The sequence below is a fragment of the Pecten maximus genome, unplaced genomic scaffold (genome assembly GCF_902652985.1).
Source record: "Pecten maximus unplaced genomic scaffold, xPecMax1.1, whole genome shotgun sequence".
Taxonomy (NCBI): domain Eukaryota; kingdom Metazoa; phylum Mollusca; class Bivalvia; order Pectinida; family Pectinidae; genus Pecten; species Pecten maximus.
In genome coordinates, this window is record NW_022979901.1 from 2367 (window position 1) to 22588 (window position 20222).

The 20222-nt window shown below is 32.3% G+C and overlaps 1 protein-coding gene and 1 pseudogene across 1 annotated transcript; one reads left to right on the top strand and one right to left on the bottom strand.

The window, feature by feature from the left end:
• Positions 1 to 1912: 1912 nt before the first annotated feature.
• Positions 1913 to 7939, top strand: LOC117319286 (annotated as a pseudogene).
• A 6162-nt stretch (positions 7940 to 14101) lies between these two features.
• On the bottom strand, positions 14102 to 19787 carry LOC117319287 (serine/threonine-protein phosphatase 6 regulatory ankyrin repeat subunit B-like). The gene is given in 2 exon segments (XM_033874118.1): positions 14102 to 19378; positions 19381 to 19787. Coding segments are annotated over 2 exon segments (981 nt in total). The 5' UTR covers positions 19700 to 19787; the 3' UTR covers positions 14102 to 18716.
• Between the last annotated feature and the right edge of the window lie 435 nt (positions 19788 to 20222).

The window sequence follows — 20222 nt, forward strand, 5'->3', positions numbered from 1 at the left end:
TTCATGCTGGCTGGCTTCCCCTTCGCAGACCTCATCACATTAAAGTACCCGAATGAGGAAGTCGGAGATGATGATGACGACATACCTTTTGTATTACTCCGTTTCTGTTATCAACAAACGTAGATCTCAAGACAGCCGCCGAAATTAAGGACCAATTACAAACCTGTCCGGAATGAAGCCAAGATTCTTTTGTGAAAGACGAAAACGGTATATACAACATTCCAAAACTTTTCATTTCCGTAATACTATTACCGATATTTCGGTCAAGATGAAAATACCTTCGAAATTGTAGGCCTGATATGTGTTTTCATTTTATGTTCGGATTTAATACGTCCCGTCGGTCAAACGACGGGGATAGGTAAACTACTGGGATATGTAAATTACCTGGATATGTAAATTACCTGAATGGATGAATTACTGGGATATTTAAATTACCTTGATAGACAAAATAAAGGGGTAAAATATAGCTAGCAGCTGTTAATATGAAACACGTCTATAGCTGACCTGTCTATATCAAACAAATGTCTATAGCTAACTTGTCTATATCAAACACATGTTTATAGCTGACCTGTCTATATCAAACACATGTTTATAGCTGACCTGTCTATATCAAACACGTCTTTAGCTAACCTGTCTATATCAAACACATGTCTATAACTAATATCTGTCTAAATCAAACACCTTTCTATAAATAACACGTCTGTAACTGTCACTAAGATATGTCTGTATATCACACCTGTCTATAACTAGCACCTGTCTAAAACAAATACCTGTCTATAACTTAAACTTGTCCTCAACTACCGACTGTCTTTATTTAACACCTATATATAACTACCACCTTTCTATAACTTACACCTGTCTACATATGATACATGTTTATAACTACCACTGGTCTATAACTACCACCGTCTATTATGGAACAACCCGACTATATTGAATGACACTGGCAATAAATAAACTGTGGCAAAAGAATAGAGGACAAGTAATGGGAATCAGAAACAGATTTTAATGTGTACATTGTATATATTTACACTACGGGTGAATGATGTTTAGAAAAGATGGGATGTATGTATTATTCCTTCAACAGATCCCCAACTAAGAATGACAAAACAGTAGGAGTGTATTTTATTATAACAGATGGAATATAAAGACCGCTCAAGGAGAGGCCAGAAACGTTCACTATAAACAGGCTGCCTTTATAGACAGGTCAAGATTTTTGTGCCAATCAGCTGATGTGGAACTGCTTTAGTCACTTGATATGCATGTATTACATGCTCAGTATATGTGTAAGTTATCATTACATGATAACTTACACATATGTTTCAGATTTTATTTATTTCATAAGGTTAAATTTTCAGTTTTAGGTCTAATTGTTACCAAGGATGGTAACATTATAATTGGTCGCTGTACAAGCCATATTGTGGGGGATTGCACATTGATATACATCTGTTTATTTTGATTGGCTCGCTAGCATTATTTGTATGCAGTGATAGGATAACTGATGTCTGTACCATTGAAGAAATTATTTGCAAACGTAATGAGTTTGATAAAATCATAAAGATCCGAATGTTCATTCATATAAATGAATTCGCAGCATTACTAAGCAGGCCTCAGCATAGCTATCTATCTCAAACTTTATCATAACTGCTCATAAATATATAATGATGTTGGTAGCCCTCTTAGCTTTAAGGGAAGTTTATTATTTTGTTTTTCTCAAACAGTATAGAATACTTTTGAAAAATCAACAGCAATGTAAATACATGTACCTACATGTGATTTCATTGTTATCTCCATATTACAGCAAGCATTTCATCTCAGGGGGTGATAAAGGCCTATTGAACCTCTTTTCTTTTTCAATTCCAGTTTGCATTATGAGAGTATGAGGCATTTGATTATGGTGTTTCGGTTTCAGGTCTGGATGACCTTGGTGAGAGATGTGCCCAGTACTACAAAGATGGCACCTACTTCGCAAAATGGAGTTTGGTAAAAACACACCACGGAGAAAGGGCATGTTTGAATATGGAAACGTTCTCGCCGTTACGCCAGTATCTGTCAGCAGGTAGGTATTACATAAGCTGACTGGATTTGTGTCTTTTGAAATCATGATGTACAAATGCCCAGTGGCAGTGCGCTTGGTGAAATTAAGTTTATAAATTACTTTTAGCCCGCCACAATCAGATGCAGGTCAGTTCGAATTTGTCTGTGGTCTGTAAGAAATTCTTCTGAAAACCCCTTCACTGAAAGTATTTCATGAATATCTCTAAAATTTCATATGCAAGTTTGTCTTGATCTTAGGTTGTGCACGAAGAGAAAAGATCACAAGTTTGTTTTGTAATTGTGAAAAGAAGAGATCCCCATGAATCTTTCTCAAATTTGATAAGTAAGTTAATCTCGTATCAGTTTCTAATCCATTTTGAGAGTTCTTGAGAGATCTTTATTATATTTCATATGTGGACTCCCTTTGATATCATTTTAGAGGAAATATGTCTTCCATAGATCCAATCATATCATTCATTGGTAGGCATCAATACAAGATTCCACTGGGATCTCTTAGCTTTAAAAGTAAGTTCAATTTTAATAGGTGACAACTTATTTACTGTTATGTTTATTTTGTGTAATTTTCTTAATATTGACAATTTTGTGTGGTGTTTTAATTCTTACTTACTGGGACACATTAAAAGTAAGGTGCACAAAAGATACAGTCACATTGCTTTGTTGGTGGTGACACCTTGGCTAGTCTAGTACACTAGGGTTATTTCAGGGGAGGCAACTTGGATATAATAATGTACATGTTTATAGTTCTCTTCTGCTAGTTGTTGTCAAGCTTATTTACTACATCTACCGACAGTATGGAATAAAGGGAGGTAGTACTCTTGTGAATCGGAAAGTCATTATACCTACAACCTAAATATATGAATCTAACCCCTACATACTGATTATGTTCTGATCTTTAAAAATCCAAATCTAACCCTGAAGATATACCTGAAGAATACTTGTGGCAATGTTGTTAGGGACTAGCTCTGAGAGGTGTAGATTCAAGTCTAACATATGTTTCTGTCAGTCTGGGTAATTTTATTTTTATTTTCTCCAAAAACTGAACATAGAAACAACTTCCGGTGACGGACATACAACATGTACAAAATAACGGATTCTGGATATGCGATTGATAGTTTGTACTAATATATATACAAATGTAGATGCTATATATAACAATGTACAGGAAATCTATCTGACTGCACTCTATCTAATCCACAACACTTACGGACCAATCACAACAGAGTATTCACACTAACACACAAATACAGCGAACATTGATGAAAATGCAGCATGAGAGTGATGGAACAAAGAGAATTAACTCTTGTATGTTAGCTCAGAATGGTGTTTATGAACAGCGCAATATCAGAGGAAACACATTAATATCATGTGTTCAGGTTGATTTTGGAGAAATACATAGTTATAATGTTGTGTAGGTGTTTTGTGAGTAAATTATATGTATATCAAATTTATTATGTATATTATTTAAAAGAGTAAGATAAACACACATTATAATATTTTCTTTTTTTAATTGATGAACATTTATATATATATATATTATTAGATTGACTCTTCTTTGCCTACAGAATGGACTGGTGCCCATCGTAGAACCTAAAGTGTTGTGGGATTGAGACCACGATCTGAAAACTGCACAGAAAGTCACAGAACAGGTTTCATCTGAAACTATTTTTTAACTCCTTCTGACATTTTATGGCTAGGAACATAAGGAGTTTGTCCTTCATTTTTGGGCGAACCTGCTGTGTTGTGTCAAATAATGTCTTCAAGATCTGAATTTAGCTATATTATGGGATAAGAGTGCGCTCACAGAAAGTAGATCATTTCATGACCAAGATGTGTGAAGAGGGCCAACATTCCACATATGATATTCAGAATGCAAAATCTATATAGCGAGCCAGCACAGAGCATATAGCATACAACACTAAGAATTTGAATATCGCGCCAGTTGAACGTATTACATTCAACATTCAAAATAGCCAGTTCGACGTACGACATTCAGCTGAATGTTGAATGTCCAATGTTAGCCAACTTAACACAGCACAGACATTTTAACATTAACAGGTTTCTGAGTCTAATATTGTAGAATTGTGACGACCCTGCATGTTCGGAGTCTAACATTATATAATTGTGATTACTCTGTATGGTTTGAAGTCTAACATTATAGAATTGTGAATACTCTGTATGGTTTGGAGTCTAACATTATACAATTATGATTACTCTATGGTTTAGAGTCTAACATTATAATTATAATTCTGATTACTCTGTATGATTTGGAGTCTAACATAGTAAACTTCTGATAATACTCTTTATGACCTTGAGTTCATCATTTTAGACTTTCTTTACTTTTTTTTATGGCTTAGAATCCAAAATAATAAAACTGTGATTAGTCTCTATAAACATATAAACATAACACAATAAATAAATATATCACAATAGAACTTTGATTACTCTCTTTGGGTAGAAGCATTTTATACCATAAAGTTCATGTCAATTTGTCTGTTCCAGGTTCTGGCCTTTACGTACAAGGCTCTTTCAGACCATCATGTTTACCTCGAAGGGACTCTTCTTAAACCAAACATGGTGACCGCTGGTCAGTCTTGCGCAAAGAAATACAAACCTGAGGATAATACTCGTGCCACCGTCCAAGCTCTCATCCGAGCTGTGCCTGCCGCAGTACCAGGTAATCTGCTTCCCTTCGTATATTATATCTTCTCTCTTTGATGTGATACACTGATTATCTCCTCCTGTAGTTATGTAATGATTATCTCCCCTTGTTGTGATGTATTGATTATCTCCCCTTGTGATGTACTTATTATCTCCCCTTGTAGTGATTTACTGATTATCTCCCGGTTGGTGTACTAATTTTCTCCCCTTGTTGTGATTCACTGATCATTTCCCCTTGTTGTGATATACTGATCATCTCCCCTTGTTGTGATACACTGATTATGTCACCTTGTTTTGATGCACTGATTATCTCCCCTTGTTATGCACTGATTATCTCCTCTTGTTGTGATGCACTGATTATCTCTCCGTGTGATGTACTAATTTTCTCCCCTTGTTTTGATGCACTGATTATCTCCCCTTGTTGTGATGCACTGATTATCTCCCCTTGTTGTGATGTACTAATTATCTCCCCTTGTTGTGATACACTGGTTATCTCCCCTGTTATGCACTGATTATCTCCCCTTCTTGTGATGCAATGATTATCTCTCATTGTGATGTACTAATTTTCTCCCCTTGTTTTAATGCACTGATTATCTCCCTTTGTTGCGATGCACTGATTACCCCCTCTTGTTGTGATACACTGGTTATCTCCCCTTGCTGTGATGCACTGATTACCCCCTTGTGGTGATGCACTGATTATATCCCCTTGTTTTAATGCACTGATTATCTTCCCTTGTTGTGATGTACTAATTTTCTCTCCTTGTTGGGATACATTGATCATCTCCCGTTGTTGTGATGAGTGAAAGGATAACAAGATATCTGTCAATTTCATCTTCTCTAGGTATCACGTTCTTATCTGGTGGACAGTCCGAAGTTAGTGCCACTGAAAACCTTAATGCCATAAACCAATACCAAGGACGTAAGCCATGGCCACTTAGCTTCTCCTTCGGCCGAGCCCTCCAAGCCAGTGTCCTTAAAGCTTGGCAAGGTCAAGACAGCAATCTGGCCAATGCTCAAGCCACACTCATTAACCGAGCAAAAGTAAGTAAGATGCTTGCTTAGCACAGGATAATTACGATATGTCACATATCTGTCCTATTGATGGTTAATTTCAAAAGTAAGTGATAAGTGGGCTTAATATCTTTGAAGATAGATGTCAAGTGAGGTTTTACTGTATATTATAGGCGGTCTTTGAAGATAAATGTCGGTTAAATCCGGTTTTACTGTATATTACATGATGTCATTAAAGGCAGGTGTCGGTTAAGTCAGGGTTTACTGTATATTACAGTATGTCATTAAAGACAGATGTAAGTTAAATCAGTTTTACTGTAGATCATAGAATGTCATAAAAGACAGGTGTCAGTAAAGACAGGTATCAGTTAAGTCAGGTGTCAGTAAAGTCAGGTTTTATTTTATATTACATGAGGTCTTTGAAGATAGGTGTCAGTTAAGTTAGGTTTATCTGTATATTACATGATGTCATTAAATTCGGGTGTCAGTAAACTCATATGTCTCTGTATAAAAGATTTGACAAAGTTAAGTGTCAGTAAAGTCAGGTTTCGCTGTACACAAGATCCAGTATCCAATTGATAAAATTATCATCTTTTTTCTGTAGCTGAATGGACTGGCAGCCATGGGTCAGTACAATGGAGAAGATGGAAGCTCAGCAGCCAGCGAATCCCTGTTTGTCCCTAAACATACCTACTAACAACCTCTTCCGATGGATAACCTTGAAGGAGGATTTCAACATCAAAAAATTATAAAATATCCGCAGTTTCGTTCTATTTTCTCCAGCAAAAATGAGTCATCTTTATATTATCATGTTGAAGAACACTTGAATATGTGAGCTTAATGTACATCTAACTTTATTTAAGGAGTAGCTTAGTCAGGGCAAAGTTGTTAAAACGTCACTGTTCCATCTAAGGGAGGCTACTCTTGTTATGACCTTTATTGTATTACAAAGAGCTGTTAGTAACAAAACAGTTAAACCGTGTCAGTCATCACATGATGAATGACACCAAAAATAAATCTCCACTTGTCCGATTAAAGGGAGACTACTCCATACATACAAGCTAATGAAATAAGTCATATGGGACTATTGAAATTATTTTTTGTGATATTCTCAGTATAATTTACCAAAATTATGGAATATTTAAAATTTTCATTTAACATCCTACATGCTGACAAATTTTAAGTTTATAAATTACATATATGGTCAGTATTTATTACATAAGAAATGCTGTGAATAAGCTTTGTTTTTTTTATTTTTCAGAAAATGTAGCAAAATATTGTGATTAATTGTTTCGAAAAAATCTATTTTTTATTTTGAAATAATGATTTGAACATGTCTGCTATTGCTCACCAAAGCTTCAGAGAATGGAAATATTTGTAAATGTTTTAATTTGACGGCATGAATAAGAAGATAGTTATAGATGTTGTAGGAGGTGGACAGTATGTTTCAGCGCTCGATGGGTGTTAGTTATGGAATGTAGAGAGTGAGTCGGGGTATATTTGACATCTAACCAGAGAAATAGTAGATTAGACAAGTATCATTTTACCTTGAGCTCTTTTGATATTACTGAAATATCTTTCATGTAATAATTATACCTACTGAAAGTGATTTTTAGCTATAATTTTAAATTAGTTTTAGAATATTACTGTACAGGTATGTTTTTATTCAATCCGTATTTTAGTTCTGGTTGATACAGGAATTCAGATAACACAAGTTTTGTTTACATAAAAAAATACACAATAATATTTGTTTGGAAAACTTTTGTAGTAAAATTACCTTTATTTCCTTATCATAATGGATTTTGATATATATCTGTACATTAATTTAAGGGGACATGTCATTTCTGTTTAAAACCAACAATTGGTATTGTTTATGTATAAAGGCTAACATTGTTGCTTAATCAATGAAAATACATTTTAAAAACAATTTGACCGATCGACAATGTTCACAAAGAAATAGTGATTAAGCGAAACCGATGTGGAGACGGTGACACTTCAAGCAGTCAGTGTTAAAGAAGCAATATAGAAGGTCATATTACCTGTATTTTCTTGTAGATTTTAATGACCTTGTGGAGACGGAAGCCATATCACCTGTATGTTTTTTGTAGATTTTAATGATCTTGTGAGAAGGAAGTTCGACTTTGTTATTGTCTTGGTATCATTCACATATTTTTAAACTGTTAACAATAAACCGGAGGGATTATTTTTATAATGGAGTTTTGTCTTAATCATTTAATTTTTAGCTCACCAGGTACGAGTAACTGTGAACTAATGCTGTACCCCCGGCGTCGGCGTCGCCGTCCCACCCCACTTTAAAGTTTTTGGGATCAGTTTTTGGAAAGCTTCTATGTCCAAAAGTATACACGTCACACCCTTCTAGTTTGGTTTATACATTCATTAGAGGTCTAGGGGTGATGTTATGGCAAAATCATACAGAAAAAAATGTGATTTTTGTTTTGCATTTTACCATTTAGTGGACTTAATTTGTTGGCACAAAACCCTTTTTAAAGATTTTGGAGATATGTTTTGAAAAGCTTGTAAGTCCACATCCTTCTTATTTGGTTTATACATCCATTAGAGGTCTACGAGCGATATTATGTGACATACAATTTCAAAATGACAAGCTTACACATGCATAGAAAATAAATGCATAGTGTGATTGCTGCTGCCGGTGAGCTTTTGCAATCATTGAGAGAAGAATGATAAATTACTGATCGTCAGTCAGTCAACTTCTTCTAGAAAACTATAAGTAACTTGGTACTATTATTTAACTATGATATAGCTAAGGTACAGGAAAGTTTCTACGATGCTTTAAAATATTCTTCTGAAGCTCCAGAAACCCAGAGGGCTGATATTATATCAGCTGTACTAATGATGGAATATTATGAAGTTTCCTTATGTGAATGACCTTGCCTTATGTTCAATGTTGCATTTATCAAACGTGCTTTAAAAAAAATGTGAATTATTTTCTCAAGTGTTATAAAATCTAGATCATTGATAATTAAATTCAATTAAATCCCCAAAAGTTCCAGAATAAACAAACTTTGCCTATTTTTAAGGCCAGTTCACATATAGTAGATACCTTTTATTAACTTTGAATTCCAGAAGACCGAAAGCACTATGAAGTTTCATCATATATATGACCTTGACCTATTTTCAAGGTTACAGTTGAAAATATATCAAAAGCGTTCGTTTAACTTCTAGAGTGAAAAAAACATATCACACTGCTGTTTGGCAAGTAGGTAACCCAGCGTAGCATGGTATTTTGAAGCATAGTGAAATGATCCGAGGTCAAAATACCATAACGATGAAAATGTTTACGTTTTTCCAGCAGCCGTAATATGTAACTACATTCGTATGAAGTCGATGAATTTATATCCTTTCTGCCTGCTGATATAATTTGTATAATATGCAATCAAATGCCAATTGGACCTAGTTCCTTTGTCATTCACCTTCATTATATCCTTGACCTTTCACCTTTTATCCTTGACCTTTCATCCTTTATCGTTGACTGATGGTCCAAACAGTACTTTTACTTCGGAAGTGGTAAAGTGTGACTGTTTTGCTTTAACCTATACATACTGAGCGTAAAATTGTAATGCGGTGTAGAAGTTGATGTGATTATACTCTTGTACAAACATCAACTAACTTTGTTACATTCAGGATATGTTTTGTAGATGCTTCGTTTTGATACGATATAATGGACGAACAAATGTTTTAGAGATGAAATGACATTAATTAAGAATAAGTAATCAAGAGTGATATTACAAAATCTTTATTTTAACATTTTAAAGTTACAGTTAAAATATTGTACATATCGTAATGTCTTAAATAGGCTACACGACATGATCTATCTTATGGTCGTATATATACTTTATAGTACTTGTTATTTATCTATGTCCAGTATTGAACATAAAATTTATCATTTATTTTAGTATTTATTGAATTATGGATATTTTACATTTCGTTTGTCTTATGAACAAATACAGCATAATTTCATGTCTTCAAAACATGTCAAATGCCACCGAATTGCAAAAACCCTCAAATATCAAATTAGGCTGATATTTTTACTAATAAGTACTATAGAATATAAAATCAAAACATAGATTATCATATAAGCCATTCAAGTAAGTACATTTATAGAATATAAATATACATAAATAGTAAATCATAGTCATTCTATAAAATATATTCATAGAACATAAATACACAAAAAAATATTAAAAACCGTTAATGTAATTTCAAATAAGAATAAAAATTCATCTTTAATTCTTGTCTTACAAACAAGAATTTTCTTACCATTGTATGAAAAAATATAACATACATTACATTTTTTTCATATAGATACAGAATCTTGTAAAAAAAAAAAAAATAAAAAAAAAAATAAAATAACACAAAAATCTTTCAGTTATCTTAGATAATGTGAATGTCTTAAAACAGGGCTAGAGCTAGGCCGTAACCCTAGCCCAAAATTGACAAGTTAACACTATAAATTTCATTATAGGGACTAATAATTCCTATCAATTAAACAAGTGCATTTGTAATTAGAAAAAATATATATCACGGAAGTAAAAAAAAAAAAAATAAATAAAATAAAAATACTGGGGTTTTATAATTTCGTTCTTTACCGTCACTGACAAGTCCTACTATTCAGAATGTGCTAATCTACTTCTGAATTCAAAACTACTTTCAAACCTCTTCTTAACATATTTATTAGAACTTTTGTCGATTGCTCACATTTCAAAAACCGAATTTTTTTTTTTTTCTTTTATAACATTGTGCTTCATAAGGCTTATTCAAGAACATATCATTACTATGTACATTGTATAGCAGTGACTTAATATACGAATACATGCATAGCTTATTGCCAGATAAAAACAGTTAACCTTGTTATGCATCAAATAGTATCTAATAACACATCATCCTAGCAATTGTATTTTCTGGAAATATATATAGTCAGTAAGGCGCTGAAAATGTAATATAGCTATGTATGTATATATATATATATTGCAACCGTGACCTTAAACTTTGCACCCTGAAACACGAACTCGTTCGAGGTGTGCTTGACCATGTGATATAAATCTTTTAAATTAAATCTCAAGAGTGGTAAGATTATGGATAGATAGTAACCATGTCCTTTATCCTTGACTTTGGCACCTTGAAACAAAAACTCGTTCAACGTGTGAATCTCCACTACGTGAAGTTTGATGTTAATTCTTTAAAACTGAAATCGTAAGGACGATCGAAATTTTATATATAGTATCGTGACCCTGATTTATATAGAGGGTATTGAATGGTTTCCCGTTGAATATAACATATATTTCACGAGTATGACATAATATCGATATTTTCACGAGTGCGAAGCACGAGTGCAAAATATTGAAATATTCTTTCATACGAGTCTAAATCTAAAAGTTTAGGACTGATAATATCTTTCCAAACATGTCCACTTCCTGTTAAGATAAGTCGTAGTTCATATTTTGGACTGTTCATAGGTTTTCAAATATGCCAAGTTCCATATAGATAAATGTAATCGTATTAAACGTGTAGGACTGATAATGTCTTTTCAATATGTCTAGTTCCCTTTATAAATTCATAATAGAAATTTAGGACCGTTCATATCTTTTCAAATATGTCCAGTTCCCTTTATAAATTCATAATAGAAATTTAGGACCGTTCATATCTTTTCAAATATGACCAGTTCCTTATATAAAATCGTAATAAAAGTTTAGGACGTTCATATCTTTTCAAACATGTCCAGTTCCTTATATAATAAATCTTAATACAAATTTAGGACGTTCATATCTTTTCAAACATGTCCAGTTCCTTATATAATAAATCTTAATACAAATATTTAGGACCTGTCATATCTTTTCAAACATGTCAAGTTCCTTATATAAAATAGTAATAAAAGTTTAGGACGTTCATATCTTTTCAAACATGTCCAGTTCCTTATATAATAAATCTTAATAAAAATTTAGGACCTGTCATATCTTTTCAAACATGTCCAGTTCCTTATATAAAATAGTAATAAAAGTTTAGGACGTTCATATCTTTTCAAACATGTCCAGTTCCTTACATAAAATCGTAATAAAAGTTTAGGACGTTCATATCTTTTCAAACATGTCCAGTTCCTTATATAATAAATCTTAATAAAAATTTAGGACCGGTCATATCTTTTCAAACATGTCAAGTCCCTTATATAATAAATCTTGATAAAAATTTAGGACCGGTCATATCTTTTCAAACATGTCCAGTTCCATATATAATAAATCTAGATGAAAAATTAGGACCGGTCATATCTTTTCAAACATGTCCAGTTCCTTATATAATAAATCCTAATACAAATGTAGGACGTTCATATCTTTGCAAACATGTCGAGTTCCTTATATAAAAAAATCTTAATACAAATATTTAGGACCGGTCATATTTTTTCAAACATGTCCAGTTCCTTATATAATAAATCTTAATAAAAATTTAGGACCGGTCATATCTTTTCAAACATGTCAAGTCCCTTATATAATAAATCTTGATAAAAATTTAGGACCGGTCATATCTTTTCAAACATGTCCAGTTCCATATATAATAAATCTAGATGAAAAATTAGGACCGGTCATATCTTTTCAAACATGTCCAGTTCCTTATATAATAAATCCTAATAAAAATGTAGGACGTTCATATCTTTGCAAACATGTCGAGTTCCTTATATAAAAAAATCTTAATACAAATATTTAGGACCGGTCATATTTTTTCAAACATGTCCAGTTCCTTATATAATAAATCTTAATAAAAAATTAGGACCGGTCATATCTTTTCAAACATGTCAAGTCCCTTATATAATAAATCTTGATAAAAATTTAGGACCGGTCATATCTTTTCAAACATGTCCAGTTCCTTCGATAATATATCGTTATAAAATTTTGGAAAGTTCATATTTTTTCAAACATGTCCAGCTCTTAATATAAATTCATAATACAAATTTAGGACCGTTCATATCTTTTCAAATATGTCCAGTTCCCTATTTGAATTCATAATACAAATTTAGGACCGGTCACATCTTTTCAAACATGTCCAGATCCTTCCATAATATATCGTTATAAACGTTTAGGAAAGTTCATATTTTTTCAAACATGTCCAGTTCCTGATATAATAATTTCGTAATGAAAGATTAGGACCGTTCATATCTTTGCAAACATGTCCAGTTCCCTGTATGAATTCATAATAAAAGTTTAGGACCGGTCATATTCTTCCAAACATGTCCAGTTCCTTATATAATAATTTCGTAATAAAAGTTTAGGACCGTTCATATTTTTTCAAACATGTCCAGTTCCTTAACTAATAATTCGTGATAAAAGTTTAGGACGTTCATATCTTTTCAAAGTAGCCAGCTCCTTATATAAAATTGTAATAAAAGTTTAGGACCGTTCATATCTTCAAACATGTCCAGCTCCTAATTTAATAAATCATAATAAAAGTTTGAGACCGTTCATATTTTTTCAAACATGTCCAGTTTCTGATATAATAATTTCGTAATAAAAGTTTAGGACGTTCATATCTTTTCAAACATGTCCACTTCTTTATATAATAAATCATAATAAAAGTTTAGGACCGTTCATATTTTTTCAAACATGTCCAGTTTCTGATATAATAATTTCGTAATAAAAGTTTAAGACCGTTCGTATCGTTTCAAACATGCTGAGTTCTTTATATAATACGTCATAATAAAAGCTAAGGACTGACCGTATCTTTATAAACATTCTCATTTCCTGATATCATGAAAAAAATATAAAATACGATCGTACTGATCAAATCTTTTTGAATATGTCAAGTTACTAATAAAATTTATCAAAATCAAATTTTACGACAGACCATATCTTTTCAAATACGTCCGGTTCCTTATAAAATTAATCATAATTGAAGTTTATGACTGGTACTATCTTTTAAAACATGTACTGTTCCTGATGAAACAAAACGTCATAAGAAATGAGATTGATTATATCTTTTCAAATATGCTCAGTTCCTTATATAATGAATTGTAATAAAAAGTTTGTTTTGATCATATCTATTTAAATATGTCGAATTCTTTATATAATAAATCACAATAAAAGTTTAAATATTTACAGTTATATGTACCTCAAATGTTTTACATAAGATATATATATATAGGTTACCTTTGTTTCAGAAATTAACAAAACAGTGATTTAGTGTATTTGAAAATAAAGCCAGACATCTCAAAGTTTAAACATTATACACAAATACCACCACAAAAATGATATAACAAATATTATTTAAGCATTGACGTCATTTTTATTTGTTTCATTGGGGTATGAAAAAAATTATGTTTGCAAACTGTCGGATTCTTACAGAAGTTTGCAACCAAATTTGTTTTCATACCCCTATGAACCTAAAAAAATAGACATCAACGCTTATAATTAATTTTTGAAAATAAGTATCTAATTAAAAACATGTTTTATTTATAATTTTACTGGTTTTACATGGGATTATTTTCCTCAAATAAATACGCAACGTCAATTGTCGTATTGTGACGTCACATTTTTCGCGCATTTCTCGGTATATTTTTCATAGTGGTATGAAAAAAATTCAACCAATCAAAAAGCAGCACTCTGCGTACAAACAATGGCAAAATTAATTATTTAAGAAACACCCAGTGTATGAAATAGACAAACATAATTTTGTGAGTCATACTTATATATATATATACAACATATAGGTAATATGTATCAGAAACAGAAATAATTTCGTAAGTTAGTAACCAAGTGTTATTTTCTATGAGATAACATACGAAATATCTCTTGGAACATTAACAGAACACGTAATCAACAATAAAAGGTCAAGAGAAATTACCAATGTTCTGCAAATAAAAATGACATAATTGATTACAATACAATTACTACGTATAGAAACACCATTAATAAAAAATAATTTCAATTTTGATTAGTGTAAATATTTACACAATCTCACGGAACACGCAGGGGAGATAACGTCCATGATGTCTGATTTACATCATTTCGACAAGCAATTATTACATATGTATTTAGCGAGTCTAATGTATACGATAATAATTGCAATCATCATGTTCATAGACTTGATTTTTATCAATTACACTTGCTTGGAGTTTGGTCGAATGCAAAAAATAAAAACAGTATTTACAACAAAAGTCGGAACCATTAAATACGGATACATTCTTTACCCGTATTTAATGGTAGAACAATAATCTCACGTTTGGTTGAATACAAAAAACTTGGCGAGTCATAACTACATATAGATATATGCATAAGAAACAATACCTATTTACAGAAACAATAAACTTGGCGAGTCATAACAACACAATATAAACATAAGACACATGATCTGTTTACTGAAACAATTACCACATTGCGTAATTGATTCTTCTCACTTGTGGTTGAATACACAAAATATAAACTTGGCGAGTCATGAAAATATGAAATATTATATGCATAAGAGATATCATCTTTTTACAGAAACAATTAAAAATCGACTTTTCTCATGTGTGGTTGAATACAAAAAAATACAAACTTAGCGAGTCATAATTTCACATAATTATTTGCATAAGAAACACGATCTATTTACAGAAACAATTACAAGGACTTTTGTCACATTGGGTAATATGGCCTCTTCTCACGTGTGGTTGAATACAAAAATATATAAACTTGGCCAGTCTTAGCTGCATAAAATTATATACATAAGTTACATGACCTATTTACAGAAACCATTACCAGAATGTTTGCCAATTTGCGTAATTGACTCTTCTCTGGTTTGGTTGAATTAAGCAAAACTATAAAACTTGGCTAGTCTTAACAACATATGAATATATACATAAGAAACATGATCTATTTACAGATACAATTACCAGGATTTTTGTCACTTTGCGTAATTGACTCTTCTCACGTGTGGTTGAATACAAAAAATATACTTAAATTGGCGATTCAACACTTCATATAATTATGTACATTAGAAACATAATTTATTTACAGAAACATTCAGAAATTGACTTTTCTCATGTGTAGTTGTATACAAAAATATGAACTTGGCGAGTCATAACTACACACATATATATATATGCATAAGAAACATAATATATATACAGAAACAATTATAAATTGACACTTCTCTCGTGTGGTTGAATGCAGAAAATATAAACTTGGCGAGTCATAACAACATATGAATATATGCGTAAGAAATATCATCTATTTACATAAACAATTAGAAATTGACTTTTTGCTCGTGTGGTTGATACAAAAACAATATAACTTGGCGAGTTATAATTTGACATAATTATTTGCATAAGAAACATGATCTATTTACAGAAACAATAAGAAATTGACTCTTTTCTCGTGTGGTTGAATACAAAAAATATAATACTTGGTGAGTCATTATTTCACATAAATGTTTGCATAAGAATCATGATCTATTTACAGAAACAATTACCAGGATTTTTGTCACATTGGGTAATTGACCCTTCTTACGTGTGGTTGAATACAAAAATATAAACTTGGCGAGTCATAACTACGCATAAGAATCATAATCTATTTACAGAAACAATAAGAAATTGACTTTTTTTTCGTATGGTTGAATACAAAAAATATATAACTTGGCGAGTCATTATTTCACATAAATGTTTGCGTAAGAATCATGATCTTTAAAAAAAACCCGATTAGAAATCGACTCTTCTCACGTTTGGTTGAATGCAAAACAATATAAACTTGGCGAGTCAAAACTACACATAAATATATGCATAAGAAACATATCTATTTACAGAAACAATAAGAAATTGACTCTTTTCTCGTGTGGTCGAATACAAAAAATATAAAACCTGGCGAGTCATTATTTCGAATAAATATTTGCGTAAGAATCATGATCTATTTACAGAAACAATTACCAGGATTTTTGTCACATTGGGTAATTGACCCTTCTCGCGTGTGGTTGAATACAAAAAATATAAACATGGCAAGTATTATCTACATAAAATTATAAACATAAGTAACATGATCTAGTTACAAAAACAATTAGCAGGTTTTTTTTGTCACACTGAGTAATTGACACTTCTCTCGTGTGGTTGAATACACACAAAAATATAAACTTGACGGGTAATTTCACATAAATATTTGCATAAAAATATGGCTATTTACAGAAACAAATAGAAATTGACTCTTTGTCTTATTGAATAATGTTAGTAAATCAAATGAAATGGTTTATTCTTATAATATACTAATTCCTATAGACAATTACTGTTGTATTAATTATTTAATGCTCTGTGAGCTGAATAACACCACTCAATTGCATTTATACATTCTCGTGTTACTTTGATGTCATTTATAAACAATATACATGTGTCTCATATCTCATGTCTCACTAAAACACTTTGTATTAATACATCACTGATCATAAACTTATCATATACATGTAGCATTATATCAATATATCACTAATTATAAACTTATTATATACATGTACCATTATATCAATATCACTGATTATAAGCTTATTATATACATGTACCATTATATCAACATATCACTGATTATAAACTTATTATATACATGTACCATTATATCAAGAACTACAACAATTGTACCAATTATAGAATGTACACTATCAACTCCTGAACACAGGTATCGGGCGTGTCTCTATATACAGGTTTACTGTATTGTCTCACTGTAATGTACACTATCAACTCCTGAACACAGGTATCGGGCGTGTCTCTATATACAGGTTTACTGTATTGTCTCACTGTAATGTACACTATCAACTCCTGAACACAGGTATCGGGTGTGTCTCTATATACAGGTTTACTGTATCGTCCCATTGTAATGTACACTGTCAACTCCTGAACACAGGTATCGGGTGTGTCTCTATATACAGGTTTACTGTATCGTCCCATTGTAATGTACACTATCAACTCCTGAACACAGGTATCGGGTGTGTCTCTATATACAGGTTTACTGTATCGTCCCATTGTAATGTACACTATCAACTCCTGAACACAGGTATCCGGTGTGTCTCTATATACAGGTTTACTGTATTGTCCCATTGTAATTAACACTATCAACTCCTGAACACAGGTATCCGGTGTGTCTCTATATACAGGTTTACTGTATCGTCCCATTGTAATGTACACTGTCAACCCCTCAACACGATATCTTGTATGTCTCTATATGCAACTTTAATGTAATATGCCTTTGAGTCATTGATCTCAGTTTTCCATGCTACACATATATTTATTACACCTGAAGAGCTTGCTCTCAAAGCATGTGAAAGCGCTTGTGATTTTCTGGTTTGTGTTTTTTATTATTATTACTATATATATATATATATAATATGGTAACGTTCATCGCTGCTATCACTCATGAAGCTTAATCACAGCATTTGAGCGTAGGATTATTATAAATCTTATCCATCAAATATTTCATCAGAACTTAATGTGACGGTATGGAAACGATAACGTATTTATTCAAGGTTTGTTTTTGTTTAACTTAACGTCCTTTTAACAGACAGGGTCATTTAATGACGTTCCATATTTTCGAGGTACCCGGAGAAAAAACACCAGCCTACGGTCAGTATCTGGTAACAGCCCCACTTAGGTTTCGAACTCGTAACCCAGAGGTGGAGGGCTAGTGATAAAGTGTCAGGACACCTTAACCTCTCGGCCACCGCGGTCCCCATTTATTCAAAGCTACGCGTAATTGAAATGATGTTCCGGAAAATGAAACTGAACTTTCAAGTAAGAACACATTTCTGTTTGTCCATTTGCACGTGCTTTGTCCAATAAGTCTTTCCTCTGCTATCTTTTAAATCTAAAATGAACTCTCTCTCTTTCTGATCCTTGCCCTTCAGAATTAGAGCTAGTACAGATTTAAAGCACTCTATCTGACCCGATTGTGTAATATAATGGAGACAGTGACTGCCACATTGACTTCGCTTGGATAACGACCATTGAAATTCACTGATCAAATACAGACACATCTCTGTTTTCCTTCTCTCACCGGCATGGTGTAAAAATTCATATCTTTTAGTGCTATATCACCTATTGATTGAAAACACTCGGATATTGCAATCGAATGAAGGCAATGCTGCTCACATCGGTTTTTTTTGTAAAGCAATCTAGGATATTCTCTGATTAAGTACAAGCAAATATCTTTGTTTCCTTTCACAGATGCATGGTATAAAACTGTCGTACCATACTTGTCTATCAGACTCTCCATAAATATTTCTTTTCCTGTTTCGTTCATATCTTTTATAGCTAAATCAGCTATTGATTGAAAACAATCTATATTGCCGGATTCAGCGACCAAATGAAGGCAATGCTGCTCACATCGGTCTTTTTTGTAAAGCAATCTAGGATATTCTCCGATTAAGTACAAGCAGATATCTTTGTTCCCTTTCAAACATGCCTGATGTAAAACTGTCCAACCATCATTGTCTAATAGACTCTCCATGAATATTTCTTTTTCTGTTTCATTCATATCTTTTAGAGCTAAATCAGCTATTGATTGAAAACACTCTACATTTCCGGATTTAGCGACCAAATGAAGGCAATGCTGCTCACATCGGTCTTTTTTGGAAAGCAATCTAGGATATTCTCCGATTAAGTACAAGCAGATATCTTTGTTCCTTTCAAACATGCCTGATGTAAAACTGTCATACCATCATTGTCTAATAGACTCTCCATGAATATTTCTTTTTCTGTTTCATTCATATCTTTTAGAGCTAAATCAGCTATTGATTGAAAACACTCTACATTTCCGGATTCAGCGACCAAATGAAGGCAATGCTGCTCACATCGGTCTTTTTTGGAAAGCAATCTAGGATATTCTCCGATTAAGTACAAGCAAATATCTTTGTTTCCTTTCAAACATGCATGATGTAAAACTGTCCAACCATCATTGTCTAATAGACTCTCCATGAATATTTCTTTTTCTGTTTCATTCATATCTTTTAGAGCTAAATCAGCTATTGATTGAAAACACTCTACATTTCCGGATATAGCGACCAAATGAAGGCAATGCTGCTCAATCGGTCTTTTTTGGAAAGCAATCTAGGATATTCTCCGATTAAGTACAAGCAAATATCTTTGTTTCCTTTCAAACATGCATGATGTAAAACTGTCCAACCATCATTGTCTAATAGACTCTCCATGAATATTTCTTTTTCTGTTTCATTCATATCTTTTAGAGCTAAATCAGCTATTGATTGAAAACACTCTACATTTCCGGATTGAGCGACCAAATGAAGGCAATGCTGCTCACATCGGTCTTTTTTGTAAAGCAATCTAGGATATTCTCCGATTAAGTACAAGCAAATATCTTTGTTTCCTTTCAAACATGCATGATGTAAAACTGTCCAACCATCATTGTCTAATAGACTCTCCATGAATATTTCTTTTTCTGATTCATTCATATCTTTTAGAGCTAAATCAGCTATTGATTGAAAACACTCTACATTTCCGGATATAG